Source organism: Buteo buteo, chromosome 7, assembly GCF_964188355.1.
Source record: "Buteo buteo chromosome 7, bButBut1.hap1.1, whole genome shotgun sequence".
Taxonomy (NCBI): Eukaryota; Metazoa; Chordata; class Aves; order Accipitriformes; family Accipitridae; genus Buteo; species Buteo buteo.
In genome coordinates, this window is record NC_134177.1 from 18,659,247 (window position 1) to 18,676,545 (window position 17,299).

A 17,299-nucleotide genomic window follows, 5' to 3' on the forward strand; every position below is an offset into this window, starting at 1 on the left:
CTGTTATAGAGTAGATTGGTAAAGCTGGCTTGCTGGTCTTGAGTGGAGGCTGGCCTGATTTGCTCCTAATTTCTCATTCCTGGTGTATTGTAATGTTAAGAGCTGTTGTATAATGTAAGATATTCCAGGGAACTTTAAGCCTGAAAAATAATGGTTTGTACAAATGGACCAAATGCTCATCCAAAAATATTGGAATTGAATGGAAAGGACAATTTGCTCTTTTATTTGGAAGGGTGCTAGAATTGGAATATACTCTTCTGACTTGCTTTTGGGTACAATAACCACGTATCATGTTACTACATATATGATGTATGCATATGTATAGACACAATCTAGAGTTATTATACTGCAATTTGTTCATATATTATTCTTTTCTACATCTGATTAAAAAAAATTCCCTTGCAAGAATATCCTTTTCTTTATGTCTAATTTTTACATGGTGTTGTTTCAATAAATCATTGTCTCTCCTGCTAACAAGAAGTATGTTCTTGTAAAAGATATTCTACTAAATTATTGAAGCTCAAGTAAACTCACGTGCTGCCTTGGAGGTTGTTATTCTTAACATACACATTAACAGTAATGAAAAAAAGGTCAGTTTTGGCTTTTCTTTTTTTTCCAGGCTAGTCTGTTCCTGATCTTTAGAAAATCTTATCTGCTTTTCTAGCCAGACACACTTCAGAAAGTGGATAAGCACTGACAGTTTCAACAAATATTTTTGCAATTCACTGCCTTAATTATATGATAGTATGATTCTACCTGAAACATCTTTTATCATACCGTGTTACCGGGTAAAATTAGAGTTTAATATCTATAGGAAGTCTGTATTTTTGTAATTTTCATATAATTAAAAAAATATGAATATAGCTATATCAATGGCTTACTTTTAACTTGCTTCAGTTATTAATATTGTATGCATAGCAGAATGCTTACTTATCAAAACTATTTATTTCTTTTAGGGTTTTTAGGAACCTCTTGTGAAGACAAAATAGACCCTTGTGCATCATCTCCCTGCCAGAACAATGGAACCTGTTATGCAGACAGACTTGCCTTCTCCTGCAGTTGTAGTCCTGGATTTACAGGACCTACGTGTGCTCAGCTGATTGACTTTTGCGCTCTGAATCCTTGTGCACATGGCATTTGTCGCAGTGTTGGAACCAGCTACAGATGCCTCTGTATCCCTGGTTTGTACCAAACAGTTACATGTTTTGTAAATCCTCTAATATTTTTATATGTAGATTCCATATATAGTTTACAATGACTTCCTTTTTTTCTTTTCAGTGTATAAAACCCATTGAGCAGATGTTCTGTCTGTTTAGAATAATGATAGGAATCTACACATTCCATTTGGAAAATCAAAAATTGCAGAGTGAGCACTGAAAATACCACTGAGATCCATATGGCTTGGTTGATATCTACAGCTGTATTATAAAACCATAGTCTGCAGGATAAATCTTTTTAAGGTGAGGTATAAGTGTCACTGGAGTTACAAAATTTGGAAGAGAGAATGGAAAATGTGACACTGATCATTGGGGGAGTGGAAACAAACAAGGTAGATAAACAAAGGTAGAGAAAAAAAAAATTGGTTTTTAGTTCTGGCATCCATGTTTACATAAATGACCTCTCTTCAGAAGTTCCAGTGATACTGCTTAGGTGAGTATAGCTAGTAGACTTGGCTGGTAACTGTTTGACAATGCAGCCTAACAGTGCTAAGCATTCTGCTTAGCTCTAGATTTTTTTCTTCATTGTACCAATGTAACAGAATATCGGGGTGCTTATAGCTCCCTTTATACATTTTAGCAATGATAATTAATAGGTGAAGTAGCAGTTAGAATGAATGATATCATATGCTGCATATCCACTACTGCTTAAGCACTTACAGAGTAAAAACCAATAATCTTTGTTTTCATTTGAGTAATTTTGGCGGGCTTTTTTTTTAGTCTGTTTCTATAGAGCTATAAAATTGAAAACTGCAGAAGTTAAGGGGAACGTAAATTCCCAGTATACAAGGGATAAACTAAGGAGTGATACTGGACAGTTAGTAGCTCTCTATATACATAACGCTGTGACACGCATTTTGTTCTACAAAGTTCCTTTCAGAGGAATACCTTTTCTCTGCTGCTTTACCTTGCCTTGTGGGAAACCAGTCACAATTCTCCAGCTCTTTTCCCGTCTTTCTTGGTTAGCAGGATGTGTGGGTATCCTACCAATCGCAAAGGTTTGGCCAGAAGTAGGCAAGTAGTCCTATAGGTGGTGAGTCTGAACATTAGTACATGCCACATCCAGATATTTTCTTTTTAGCCTGTGTATAGAAAGAAGTCAGCTTCTTTTGCTTCCAAAAAGAAGTTTCTCCTTTTCCTCTCAAGAAAGAAGCCCACAATCTGTTCCTAGAACAGTTCAGATTAGGGTAGTGAGGCTTAGGACAAAAAGAATGTAAAATAACTGTTTAATTTGACTTTCATGTATTATTGGCATTTTGAGGAAGAAAGATGCCACTGCTTTCTGCTTCTTATGGCTTTAGAGCAAGGTGAAACGTAGACAACTCTCCTATTTTCCATGAAAGGAGTGAGCTTTTATCTAAGATTCTGTAGCCCATAAAACTGGTATTTCATCTGAAGAGAGATCCCTGAAGACACAAGAATTACCAGCTAATGTCTTTGTCTTGGGCGGTATATTGAATGCACAGTTCAAAGTGTTGCTTTCAGTAACTGATGCATGTGATCACGGAAATTCCACATGTTGAGGCTAAAGTTTGAAACTGCTTAAGGATGAAAGCATTCATCACTTCATAGGAATAATGGATTGATTTTGAAAATAAGCCATCACTCATTAAATCAATAAATGTGGCAAGAACAGGTTTCCGCATTATGCATACTTCATCATAAGGCTTTCTGTTGCGTAGCAAGGGTCTCACTGGTGTATGCTATCCTGAGAGGGAGGCCACAACATGGTTGTGTTGTTTCACAGTTTTGTTGCTGAAATTTTCTTTTTGCAGTGTGTTTTGATTTTTGGAATAAAGATACTATTAGTAACAGGTTAGACAACTGGCTATATAGTACTTAATGCAGTTACAAAGTTTGTGCATATGTAATGCAATTATCCTGATCCAGAGCATGATGTAACAGTGAAGTCTGTTTTGACTAAATTTTATAAAGCCTGTTGAAAAAAGGTAATTTTTGGAACTTAGTTCAATGAGCAGTCCTAACTTTTCTAGACCATCTAGTTTTCTTACACTGATTCTGATAGGTCTGAATTTAAGTGGTATAGAAAACACTAACCATCTGTGCATTTTGTGTTGAATTGTTTCTCTACCAGAATGGATTAGTTTTATTTGTGAATATGGGGAGTTTGTAATGAAATCTACTAATGCAGCTTTTTTAAAAGGTGTCAGAATTAATCACTACTATTTAGAGATACGGAAAGGGCCATCAGAAGTTGTTTTTGGAGAGGAACTCACAAATGAACAGAAGCTAGTGGAAATTTGTAGTTTGGATTTGACAGATTTATAATTAAATTACATACTTCTTTATAACAAAGAAAAATATGAAAGTGAAATGCAGATGATACCGTAGTAGTGTTATCTCATAATTCATTTGTTGTCCAGCAGATGTGAATTTATACATAAAGGATTGTAAGAATCTTATGCAAGAGCTTTAACCATTAAGACACATAAACTTATTTAACACACACACACACAAAAAAAAAAGCAGCCTCCATTTTATGGATAGTTTTTCAGGAAGCATCCTCAATTCTTCTGCTTGCAACTTCTCAGAAACCAGAGGGTAGATAGATTTTTGTGGCAAGATAGGTCCAGATGTTTAAGTGACCTCAAATGTTTTCTGCTCAGATGTTTCTGTGAATGGTGTGAACAGAAAAATGGCATTATGTAATGCAGAAGAGTATTTCCTAACATGTGGTTTGTTTTATATATTTCAGGAGGTGAAGATGATAATTCTTTCATCACAAATTTTCAGTCTTCCTTTTTGAAGTGTTTAATTGCTTTGCTGTTCGTTTGCATAATAGAGGAATCCTTAGAGAAAAGGATTGGGTATTGAGATGAAGAGCAACAAGCCTAATCATATTTAAATAGAGCTAGCATATCCTGTCTTACCGAGAGCACAAACTAGAATTCATATCAGTTGATAATTAGTTCCATGTCTGACAAAATATCTTTTTCATTGCAGGTAGTTGAAATTGCCAGGTGCTGTTTTCCTAAATTCATTTTTAGAACTGAGAATTTAATAGTTTAATATTTACCCCTTCATTTTGGATATACTTGTCCTCACTCAGCCCCCAGAACAACTAAATAGCAGAGGGAGTGAACAGGAAAAAAAGGATTGAAGTTAAAAAAACTTCTGGAAAGACAGGGAAAAAGCATTCCGTGGGTAGGACTATGAGAGTTGCTTGGTAGCTTCAACCTATTCCTTGACTGGCTAGCAAGTATTTTGTTAACTTGTTTGGATTTGTAGCAGAAAACTGCTGTTTTTCTAGCTATTGAATGGTACAGACGGTTAGGGCATGGTCAAGAAAAACCTACAGAGGGTCAAGAAGCTATGGAGATGAGGAGCTGCCTAACTCTGGACAACAAGGAAAGTGATCAAAATGTATCAGTATGTTTTTATCTTTACGTGTTTTTCAATATATGACTGAAACCACAGTTGACTGCAAAAAACCCAGAGATTGATGAAGAGCATTTTTAAGACTATCAGTGCTGTGTATACTCTGGGAAGTTCTGAAAAGAATTGTCAGGATTCAAATGCTTTGAATTGTAGAAATCAAAACACAAGAAGAGATATTCTACCTTTGTATAAGCAATGGGAAGATAAGTAAACAGAAACCTGAATTTCCCAATTAGTGTGAAATAATTTTCCTCTAAATTTCTGCCATGAAAAGGGATCAGATTTCTGAACTGGAGTATTGGGAGCTGTCCAGCACGAGTGCCCTTTCTCAAGTCAGCCATGGTAGGAAAAAGTAGGCATTTCTTTTTCCATATAAGCCAGGGAAGTTTTGATCTTTTGCAGCATGTTCTTTGCCTGTGGTTCAAACAACAAAAAGCTAGTTAAATATTCTCGGAGAAAGAAGAGCTTTTTTTTTCTGAAATGTGTCACCTACACCTGATTAGAAGTTGTTGGTTAGGTTTGTTCAAATTAATTCCGTGTCTCTCTGGACTTAAAAGTAGTCTCTGACCTCTCATGTTATGGAGACTTATTTTTATTTAAATAATATTTGTGCATTTAAAAGTTAGCCGGATGAGAAACCATAGAGGTTGCATCCAAGACCATATATGGCACTTCTTTAGTTGAACCCTTTTGTGTTGCTCCATGTGTGAAATTTAATGGGAAGTATTTAAAAAAACAATTTCTTTTTTCCAAACCTTTTGTAGATGGCTATAAGCTTCACTTTTAAAAATGACAATTTGTTTTAGAAGGAATTACCTCTACAAATAGCATTTCTTGCTTCATATAGAGGTGGAACTAAAGGTCAAATTATGTAAGCTTGTCACTAGTCTATCAATAATTTAAGAACTTGGATAACTTATTTCAAAAGATCATTAAAGAACTGCGCCTAGGTGGTAGCAAGATAGGAATAGTCAGAATTGTTTGTTTCCTTCTTTTATGCCTTTTCATTGTTATGAACATACCATTATGGGGTTTTTTTCAGTTTTTTTAAGTCATAGGAGCAGGATTTGAACCAATTATCTTCAGAGATTTTCCCCACAAGTTAAAGGGATAGTAGATAAATGGGATCAACTTCTGTGTAGATCAGCATTTAGGAGGCATCATAACACACACTTTGTCAGTGCTTTGTGTAATTATTGCAAGTAAGGCAGACAAGTACAATTATAAACCTAAGGATTCCTAGGTTGTGATTCCTAAAAAACCCTAAAATAATAGCTATAGAGCATGGCCTAACACATTTTTGGCATCTCTATCAAAAAGCAGTTTGACAGAGTGGATGGGTTATGTCTCTGGTATATTAAAAAGCTGGATTCTATTTACAGCCTGCAGAGACTTTGACGGTCTCTGTTACGTTACTTGTAAAGTGGATGAATAAAATTTGTGTGCAGTTTAGTACCATTATTAAGGGTTGATAATAAACATACTAAACTACATACAGAAATTGCTATACGTTAGTAGGAAAGAAATGATCTCTGCCACTTGACCCTGAGGCTTTCTGGCTTGCAGGCTCTCAGCACTGGTGTGTCAGCTCCTAGACTACTGACTTCTTTGTACAGGAGTCTTTCACTTTCAGACATTTCCCTGAATTCCTATACAATATTTTTTTAGATATATTAATGGTAAGTTTGTTAAATGACATTTTAGAATGCTATTCTGTTTTGATTATATGGTATAACTGAAACATGGTGTTTTAAAAACTTTAGAACCTGTCACTTTTTTTATTTGTGTTGAGCTCCAGGATGCCATGTTCTTTTTTTTTTTTTTGAGGTATTTTACAGAGGATATGATTTCTTATTACAGAAGCAAAGCGCTGTAGAGTTTTGCTTGTATGTGTGACCTGAATGTCATCCTTCCTTTATGCACTGTTTCTACTAGCAGGCATGGTGTCAGCTGGATTTTCATCTGTGTTACTTCTGCCTCAAAAATTAAACAAGAGAGGAATTTTAAACAGTTCCAATTAGCCCAAGGTCTGTGAAAGTCTCCTTACTTGGTAGGTAGTTTGGTTTCCATGCTTTTTTGGCCAGTGTACAGATCTGAAGAAAAATAAATGATAGTTATTATACTTGCATATCTGCACGATTTGCAGAATGTGCACAACCAGGCATTTACTACTACATTTTTTTTGTGTGTTGGCTTTCATTGTGGGCATCGTTATGGATAACCTACATCATCTAATAGCTTGTATAGAAAAGCTAATTTGTATAAGTTAACTTGGAAAGCAGTATAGAACTTTTGAATATTCCTATTTCCAGAATGGGGGGGTAAAAATCTGTAAGTTATTTCCAAGTTGAGTACACTTCTTTTTCAAATGTCTGCTCAGAGGGCTCTGTGCAATTCACCAGCCTATGAAACCATACCTACTTTGTATTATGTGGGTGATTTTTCAGTTGCACATGAAACTTTACCTTTAAATCTTTAATTATATGCTTTCACACCCCAGTTATTAGTACTTGTCACCTGGCCCTTTACAGGTAACAAAGAAATACCCAGTGTTTGGACATTAGTTTCATAGTTTGTGTCGTGTTTTCATGCTTACCCTGTGTTAAAGAACTGATCCTGATAAAAACTCTTGTGCTCATTTGTTGGATTTCTCATCTAGGACCTGGTTTGTGAAACCAGTGGGACCCCATTGTGTCTGTTTGTAGAACATTTATTTAGTCCCTGAATCCCAAAGCAGTTTCTTCCTCCTCTTAAACCTTTCCTTTTAAACCTTGTTTTGTCTTTATGCTCCATTATTTTCATAGAATTGCTGTTATCAATTTCAAAGGCAAATTTTTAATATATTCTTTTTAATTTTGTCTGGCCCAAAGCAAAGAAATCTATGTAGAAATTGACTAAATGTCGCAACAAAGTTTTGCATTTGGCTTTCTTAAAGACATAGGAATATGGAGTTTGAAACTGCAAAGCACATGTACAGACATTAACACCTGCCCTTTACTTTATAAATATATATGATAGCACATGTACAGACATTAACACCTGCCCTTTACTTTATAAATATATATGATAGCACATATAGAACATTAAAAACAAAAAAAAAAAAGAGGAGCGTCAGAAAAAATTCCACAAGGTATGAAGAGTGGTGGCAACTTCTGAAGTAGTACCATGGAGTATGTTTCCTCTGCACTTGATTTTTTGCTCATGCAGCTTAATAGATGATTATAGGAGCATAGGTTTATCTTAGTGCCTTTGCAGAGGCAAGTGCAACATTTGTCTGTGGCAGCAGCAATTATTCTTTCCTCTGTCTTTTCCCTTCCCACATTTTGGAACTGGGGCAGGAAATGCAAGCTCTGGCAGAAGTGACTTTAGGTTAATTCCAGTTCCAGATTGTCTGTGAGCCCTTTATTGCTTCTGTTTCCTCATCTTGTTTCCACTTCCACATTAAGACAACCCTCCATGCAATCTGGCCATGGCTGGTAAGCATGTCTTCCTACCTTCCTGCCATCTGGAACAGCTCTTCCCTCTTTCTTTTATTTAATAGCTATACAAGCTCAGACTTTAACTGAACACATTTATTTCTTGACTATATAACATGCAACTCTGTTAGTGAGCAGCCATATATATATATATATATATATATATATATATATATATGTACTGATGCTGTTACCTGCAAAATACAGCTCTCTTGCATTGTATCCTATTAGGCCTTCCCATAAAGATGGGATTTTTGTCCTGCTGCCTTGATTTGCTGAAGTCTTAAGTGTGGATAAGCCCAGGGAATCACTGTCGAGGAGCTAGTGTCTAAGAAAGCCTCAAAAGCTTTCCACTTTGTTCTTTATTGATTTATAAAGGGAGAGTAAGCTTCTCCCTCTCTCTTTTGTTAACCTGATAGTGCAGATATTCTCAAGAGGTTGCACTGCTATATCTTTTGCTCTGTTAATGCTTTTGAAGGCTTTGACAAAATCCATGGCTTCTGCTCATCAGCCTGCATGACACGGATTGTGTGCTCCCTTTCACGTTTCCTCCCTTTGCAGTTTTTAATATAGCCATGTGCAAAGGCAGTGCACCTCGGGATGTAGCTGTCTGAAGGCCATGCCAGAGAGCATCAGGCAAATATCCTGGCCTCTTCAAGGCCGCCTCCCTGTTGCTTAAGAAGGAGAAAGAAGGATTTGGGAATCCAGAGTAGAGTGGCAACAGATTTGTTTCTGCCTTTGTAAAGACCACTAGCAGAGGGACAGTCATGTAGAGGGAGAAAAGGTAATGTAGGGACATCTTTATTTTAGGAGGTTTTTTTAGGTTCCCTGTCTGTTCCTCAGCCTCTGAAGGGAGAGCATCAGAATAGGACCATGCACTGGCAAGTTCTGCTTGAGTCCATGAAGGTGCTGTTATTGAAGGCATATCCAATTTCTAGTGACCTGGAAAAAAACCGTTTAGTAATATTGCCCTTCTTGAAGCTGCAATGCCCAGTGTGGGTTTTTTTCCCTTCTCAAGGACACAGCAGCTGGGGAAGTGTTGTTAATGTAGGTATTAATTTTTTCTTTCTGAATATGTCTGAAGAACTGTTACACAGCACAAAAGATGCAAATAGCTGTATTTGGAATTGCTTGTGAACATAAAAGCAGCAGAATTGTAATGTTACTAGAAAGAGAGGAAGCAACTATACTAGAATCTGTTATTCTGAAGTTGTCTGTGAAAAATTCTCCTGTTTCCATCTAAATTCTTTAACAAAAATAGAGAAATTATTTATGTAGTCTTTTTGAAGATACATGTATGAATTCAGTATAATGCATGGTTTATAATATCAGTATAATTTAAAAGCAGTAATACAGAGAGAAACGTTTGTTAAGAATGATATGGTGCCTCTTGGGTCCATGAGAAGAAACGTGCCTTTCCCTCAGGTGCCTGGTGCCACAGCAGAACTTTGTCCATCACAGCAGTTACAGCAGAAGGAAGCTGCTGTTTCCAGGGTGAGGACCATGAGGGTGAAATCGTGTGTGGGCGAGATCTGCCCTCTCGTGGAGAGAGAAAATATCTTTCCCTCACTGTGTGCATGTCTGACAGCGTGGGCTGTCTTAATCCTAAGGAGGTGATATGATAGCTCACATTGATTTTGGAAACCAGACAACTATTCAGTCACAAAATTCCCTCTGTTCCCTCTGAAAGGTGAGAAGTGGGAAGGACTTTTTTCTGAAAATGTCTGATTACATCTGTGTTCAACACAGGGAATTCCCATATGTTTTTCTTTTAAGTTTTCTGATTTTGGTGGTTTGTGTGTTGGCTACAGATGTCACTACATAAAGATATTTCCTTCATCATAGACTGATAAGAAAACCCATGACATTTTGCATAATTAATTCTGTGTTGCCTGCCTAACAGCTTTGGAGAAAGTGGTTCTGAAATGTTTCTTCATAAGCTACTAGTCCAACTAACTATTTACTATGAAAAGACAATTTGGTGCAGAATCAAATGGGTAATATTGTGTATATGTCTTGTGTAGTACTAACATGTTGTATCTTCATACAGTTTTATTTTGAATTATCCATAATAAGGAGGGGGAGGGAGGATGGAAATGGTGTCTGGAGGTGGCATTTGTTGTGTTTTCTATGGTTCTGTGAGAATTTGGGGGAAAACTTAGACCAGGAGAGTGAATATAGATTACCACTTACTAAGATAAGAATCTTCCCCTCTCTTTGGTTCTTTTTTCGTGAAAGATCCCCTCATTTCATGTCTATAAGTTTTGCTACTAACTAGAGATTATCTGAAGAAGTAAAATCACACTGCAGAATCTACACTTTGTATTTTAGGCCTTTTCCCTGGCATCTTTATTCATGCCCGTTGCATCTTTATTCATTTTATGTTCATTCATCTATTGCTTTTATAGCTATATGTAATGAGTAAGTCAAGATTTTAAAAAGTACATAAACACCTTTCCAGTGCATCATATTATATTATAGATTACAAGCACATATTCATGGTATTATATCACACTAACAGGAGGTTGAGAAGAATAACAGCTATGATGAGTCATGAAGGTTAAATGTTTAACTGATTTAACCAAAAGTAATCCATGGTAGGGGTAAGAAGAGTCTCCTTATGTACTGTTAACATACCATGACATGTCTTCTCTGTATGACTGTTCTTTGTGAAACAGTGTTTTTAATATGAAAGCATATTTGAAACTGCCTTTTTTAATGTGTAATATAGACCTTCATCAGAATGAAATTTCAAGAACATTGAGCAAAGTTGACAAATAGAGGCAAGCTTTTGTTTAAAACAAAAAATTTCCCAGTCTACATTGCTTTCAGTACCAGGCAAATATTATAAAATAACAGCCCAACAGGAAAAACAGTGTGCAGTAACCACTGCGTACAAAGTGTCTCTGGCATTACTCTGTGGAAAATAGTATGGGCTAGAATTTCTATCCCCACCTTTTCATGGATGGGTAAAGAAGAGATGGTGCTATGGTTTCATGAAGCCAAACCATTGACTAAAACATCTGAAGCACTAATATGTGTTAATTATCAAGTCAATTCAGGTGCTGTTAACTGCCTGGTCTTTGGTTTGCTTGAGAGGGAGGTAGGCTGTGTGATGCCCCAAGTCAGATGTTAGGATTTGCAGTTGTTAGCAGCATGTAGCTAACAGCTGAAGAGGTGTAGACAATGCAAAAGTCTGGTCACTCAATTATTTGCTGTAATTTCCAGGAAAGGGGTAAATGTTGTGAAAGATACATGTTTTAGTAGAAATTTTTGTACCATTTTTATTTGTACTTTCAAAAAGGTAAGACCATATTCTGTTTAATCTATTAAATTCTGAAACTTCCCCTAAAGGTAATTTGGCTAATTGTGAAGCACTCCTTGTGCCCCCAAAGAGAGGGAAACAACTATTTAGAAAGGCTTGAGCAAATTGCCTGGTACTTTTTTCATTGGTCAAACACACCAGCAGTTTCTTCTGTGCTAATGCTTGTCTGTCAGGAAGAAAGCAGTATTTATGTTGCATTTAAATGCATTATTTGTGCTTACTAAGCATTATGACCTATCTATTTTATTGTTTTTTCTTTTTGATGTATTAATTGCCTATAAATTTAGACATTGTTTCTGGAGTTGGAAAGCCCCTACCTTAAGAAAGGTTAAAAAAAAAAAAGAAAGAAAAGAAAAAAGTAACAAGAAAGAAGAGAGGAAGCTTTTCTTTAACAAAAGTCTTTTGAAGAGGAATTAAATAAGCTTCTTGGTATCAAATATAATAGTCTTCAAAATGACCAGGCTTACGATTCTTCATATTTAATACTGAGTAACCAATATTATCAGGCAAACATTTTTTAGCATTAGAGCTAGTTTATTTCCTCTATTACACTGTACTAATTAATGCTGTTACTTAATATGAGTAGGTACTACTTTGACCTGATAAACTATGTCTAGAAAGTAATTCCACTAGTGTTAAGACTAATGATTGTATGGCATGCTAAATAATGAGAAAAGTGCTATTTTGAGTGGATTAACTCCTCATTTTTCTTACCTCATGATACAAATGACTCAGTGGCCATTAATAGGTATTGTAGCTTTTCTGTGCTTCTACTTTCTATGTCTGCATAATGAGGCCATAATACCTGCCTGCAGCTTGGGAATACTGTAAAAAATTAAGTATCAGAATGCTTCTAGGGTGTTTTGAGATTGTACAGCATTAAATTTAAAATATATCATAATTCTAACTACTGTTCTACAATTATCACTACTTTGATGAAAAGTCGCTTTGATGCAAGGATCCAAGAAGGCTAGGAGATACGTCAATATTAGTTTATTCCTTTTCACAGTTGGAGCGCGGGTATTCACATTGTTCTTAGTCGCCTTGGTCACCAGCTGCTGTGCTTATGGCCTCGCTGTGGTTTATTGCAGGGGCTGGGGCTTCTCTTGGAACATTGTGCTTCCAGGATTTTTTTTTTTGTTATTTTCACCTGGGGAGCAGGTGTCCTTAAAATCGGTGTTTTAACATGTATCTGTCTGCACAGTGTGTTTCAATTAGCAAGCATCTGCCTGCAGTCTATAGTTGCTTAATTGTTATTTTTTACTGGGAAGTGTTTCATAGCTTGTTTTATTTCCTCTTCATGTGATTTAGGTTACCACGGCCTTTACTGTGAAGAGGAGTATAACGAATGTCTTTCTGCACCCTGCCAGAATGGAGCCACCTGCAGAGACCTCGTCAACAGCTACGAGTGTGTGTGCCTTGCTGAATATGAAGGTAGGATAGGCTTTGCCTCTTGTTTTTTTAATTGTTCTATGTATTTTTTATGGTAGGTTCTGTTACAAACAGAGATCTACAATATCCTTCATTGAGCAGAAATAAAACCCACATCTAAAATTGAGGGAAACAGACTTCAGTGTAGATCCTGATGCCATAATCTTTATTCAAATGAGTAGTTCAGATTTAGCTGGTCTGTGAGGAATGCATGTCCTTGTCTGAGGGTACAAATGGCTTCTCCCTGTTCTTCTTAGGTGTACTTTTTTCTGCTGTTTTTAAGGTATGTTAGAAAGTGAGGAGTTTTTAATAGAAAACATAACCGTTAAATAAAACTTTTCATCAGTTATCGTTAGGAGCCATCACATGGAGGGCTTTCCAAATTATTTTTTTAATTTATTTTCTCCAGTGGGGAAAAAAAAAAGTGAGTTAAAAACATAGTAATAAAAGATTAGTATTTGAAACACATTAGGACAAAGGAGTAAAAATAAGTTTTATGTTGATTGTTCATTTAGAAGACCATAAAGCCCAGAGACAGTAGTAGATGTGTGAATGCTTTCCAATGTTAACTGCAGCTTTTCCTAGATACATTCAAATGCAATCAGTCTTCAGCATTTCTTAAGTAATTTATAAAATAGAGGAGAAAAGTGTGTGTTTTGCTATACAAAATCTTTTATCTTGCAGTTGATTTCAGCTTTACATAGAGCAGCACATACAGCTGTCTGTGATGTGTCTCTCTGTGGAGGGCTAAAATGATACTTTTTTGTGTGTATTCTGTTTCGAATCATGCTGTGAGAACATTTTGAATGTAATTTTATATATTAGTATTAAAATATATATATTTTTTACAAAGAATGACTATGTTTTAAGGAACATTACCCCAGCATTTGCTCATTAAGGGTATCAGTCCTTATCTGTGTTGATAAGTAACGCTCACTTAACAGCTCCTTGAGGCTAAGTATGTATTTGTGCTGGTGATGGCACTGGTCTTTGACAATAGATACAGAATTCATCATTTTAGAGGCTTAGTGAGGAAATGACCCTCGGCTTTTCATGACAGTTTAAAGAGCACTTAACCATAATGTTATGACTTCATGTTCTGTTCTCATCTGACCTGTATGTGCAGCTGAAAGCACTGTGTTTAAAATTAAAATTTAAAGCCATTTTGCTTTAAATAAAAGCAGGGGACCTGGTCCTGTAAGCAGTTCTTGCTGATTACTGAGCTTTCATCATTCCGCTACTTAAGGTATTTAGTGATACCAATGAATAGAGCCAGGGTACCCAGCTCAAGATACCAGGCGGGCCATGAGAGGCCTCAATTTTATCACCACCAACCCAGACCTCCCCATGTGCAGTCCCCCCTTCTGCCTCCACGCCCCCGCGCTGGCAAACAGACAAGAGCTGTTACCGCTGCTCTGGGCCGAAGCATCTGCCAGCAGGTACCTGTGGGCTTCTGGCTCTGCTGGCTTCTGCTGCTTCGCTGCAGGGGGCTCGAACTAGAGCGCTCTGCCTTTTTGCTGCTGACAGACTGACCAGACGATTTCAGCAGGTCTGTAGCAAGTGAGTATGTGTGTGTGTATATATCTAGAATATATGTAGATATTTGAAATAAGTTGCTTTTATGTATTTTTATCCCTATTAACTTGAGAGGATTGGTTTTATATAACTCGTGTACGCTTGCATTGCTGTACATAACTGCAGTGTTGAACACTAGAGAACTAAGTTCATTCCTTTTAATCGTTCACTCATTAAATAAATTTGCTTGTTTACATAGATCTGATATATTATGCGTCCAATTTCTTCCTTTTTGGTATTGATTTTTCTTTCTCATATTCTTTTCTCTAAAGACTATTTTCTGGCTAATTTTACCTCTGTATAGTTCTGCATCTCAAACTCTCCAAATTCAAATTCACAGACTGCCCAATTCCAGTGCAACACAATTGGTATTCATGAAAGAATTGGGAAGGAGTAAGGCAGGATCAGCTGCATGTCCACTTTTCACATGTATTTGTCTAACCTCTTCTAGTCCTCCATCACTGTAGGTTCCGTAATCTCCACAAGCAACATGATTTCTTCACTGTCATTCGCTGCCTCATGATTAGAAACATTTTTCTGATTACAAAGCTGTATTGCAGTTTTTATACATAATAAACAATATGAGTTTATGCTTCTATTGACTATGCATCTTTACAGTTTGCAGGACAGTAAGAATGTAGAAACAGGAACCACCTTAAAAAGTGAAAAATGTGTTTGTTATTTATAAGCCTTATCACGTGGAAGCATTCAGAATCCTGTCCTGCTCTTCAGTTTGTTGAAATTCTTGTAAAAAGTGTAAGAATGGGAAAACTTGAAGATAACTTAGGATTTTAGCTAAGTGGTCACTTTGGATTCATTCCCAGGCAAACTGGTAATAAGATTTAGATTTAGACTTAAAACTTACATTAAAGTCTAAATTTAAGCAAGTATTTTAATTGCAAGCTAATTTCACTGTAGTAGATGTATTATAAATGAAGTCCCACCAATCATTCATTATTCACATATGTACATTTATTTTTTTTGTGTTTCAGTGCCATCAATGCACTGATTAGATTGTTCATGTATTGATTTTTCTATTTTTATCTGAAAAGTAGATCCAGAGAAAATGATGCATGTAGGAGCAGCAGCAGAGCCTCTCTCCCCATCCCTGGGTGGGAATCTGCTGTGCTTTATGTTCTGTATGCTAGATACGGCTTGCACTGTCTTCTGCAAGGCAAAGCTGCTGAATTCACATAGCCTACACCTGAAAGTGAAAGAGCGAAGCTAGTGGCATGAAATTGAGCAGCCCAATTATTTACTTTTAGCTATACATTTGAAAAAATTAATTGCTATTTTTATTGCCTTAGTTACTCCTCAGTTTCCTGCGAGGCAGTGAGATGCTTTAGAATGCTTATGTATATTATTAAAGAAGATACTACATAAAATTCTTACTGAAGACAATTATTGTTTACATTTTATTGAAGACTATTAGATAGCTAATCAGATTATGCTTTATTATACCATTGGTTTTCCATAGACACTCCAGCAGTTCTTGTTAACAGAAATTGTCCCACCTCTCTTATCCCAAAGCCTCAGTGGGTGGGAGGAGCAGAGAGGAGGTGTGTGTGTAAAAAGTTTAGCAACTATAAAATATATGGCTTTAGTCTTATGGCATTAGCTTAATAGGACAGGTTTGGAGGCTTGCACATCCTTGTGCTCATCTAGGTGAAGTTAAGTTATCGTATGTACTGATTTCATGCTGTCAGTATAGGTCATGTGAATGGCAATTACTAATTTTACCTTTTCAGGAAGGCACTGTGAATTATACAAAGATCCTTGTGTTAACATCAACTGTCAGAACGGTGGCACTTGTGACAGCGAAGGTCTAAATGCTACATGTATTTGTGCACCTGGATATACAGGCAAGTAATTTGTACATTACACAGAACGTCTAGTTGTCAGTGTTCACTGTGTCCAAAAGAAGACAAATACCAAGTAAGACTGTGTCTTTTCAAGGAAACAAATTAATTTGGACTTTGCTGAATTGTAACCAGTCTGGTGAGAATGAAAAGTTCTTGGTATTACTTGCAACTGCTTTGAACTTTAAAAATTTTGCAGCAAAGAAAGCCTGTTACTAAAGAGAATTCACTGAGCTAACATCTATTTAACGTGCCTTATGACCTTACTGCTTGAGACTAGATTGCATTTTTAAAATAACACTTTGAAGACTTCCAGGTAAGCCAATATACTAATTGGACAGTGCTGAAGCTGGAAAATGTTTTAACATTGACCTTAGTTACTGCGAGCTGAAGAAACAACTTATTCCGTTACCTTAATATGCAATTGCTAAAAGCCCTAAAGTGCTTGTTACGAATCAATTTACACTTTCAGAGTAATGGTAAGCAGCCCATTTAATCCTTTGGCCTTCTATTTAAGCTGACATGATTGGTGTAATCCAAATATCTGCTGTTAAAATAATTACAACCTGATGCTCTGTTACTCATGTAAGGTAATATCCAACGTGATAGTAATAGATAAACTCATTCATAGCTGTTTTGTAGATCAAATTGTGCTTTTTGATCTGTTCTAATTTTAAAGGGCATTTTTCAAAGAAGAATTAGCTTTCCATTGTACAGTGGCTGTTTCTCAGAGGCACTGATTATGTACATTATTGTATAGCACTTCAGAATATACATGATAAATTGTTATACCAATTTTTCTTGGTATGGAACTTAAAGAAATGAGACACACATAATCTGTGTGAGGTTAGTCAAGTCACTTAGCCCTCAGACTTTGTTTTCACCTGGTTGAATGAGGATAATATTTCCTTGGACGCTATGTAAGACTTATTTATTGAAATTGTTATAGAACACTTCTGATGTTCTGAGAATAAAGATGCTATTGAGTTATAAGGTGTTTTGCAGCTAGAGAAAAAT

At 36.3% G+C, this 17,299-nt stretch overlaps 1 protein-coding gene across 1 annotated transcript in view; it reads left to right on the forward strand.

Annotated features, from left to right (window-relative positions):
• Positions 1-17,299, forward strand: part of DNER (delta/notch like EGF repeat containing) — a 135,090-nt gene that overhangs the window by 102,901 nt on the left and 14,890 nt on the right. Inside the window, exons 8-10 of the mRNA XM_075033252.1 lie at positions 957-1,181; positions 12,729-12,851; positions 16,172-16,285. Of these exons, the coding sequence (XP_074889353.1) occupies positions 957-1,181; positions 12,729-12,851; positions 16,172-16,285 (462 nt within the window). The remainder of the gene's footprint in view (positions 1-956; positions 1,182-12,728; positions 12,852-16,171; positions 16,286-17,299) is intronic.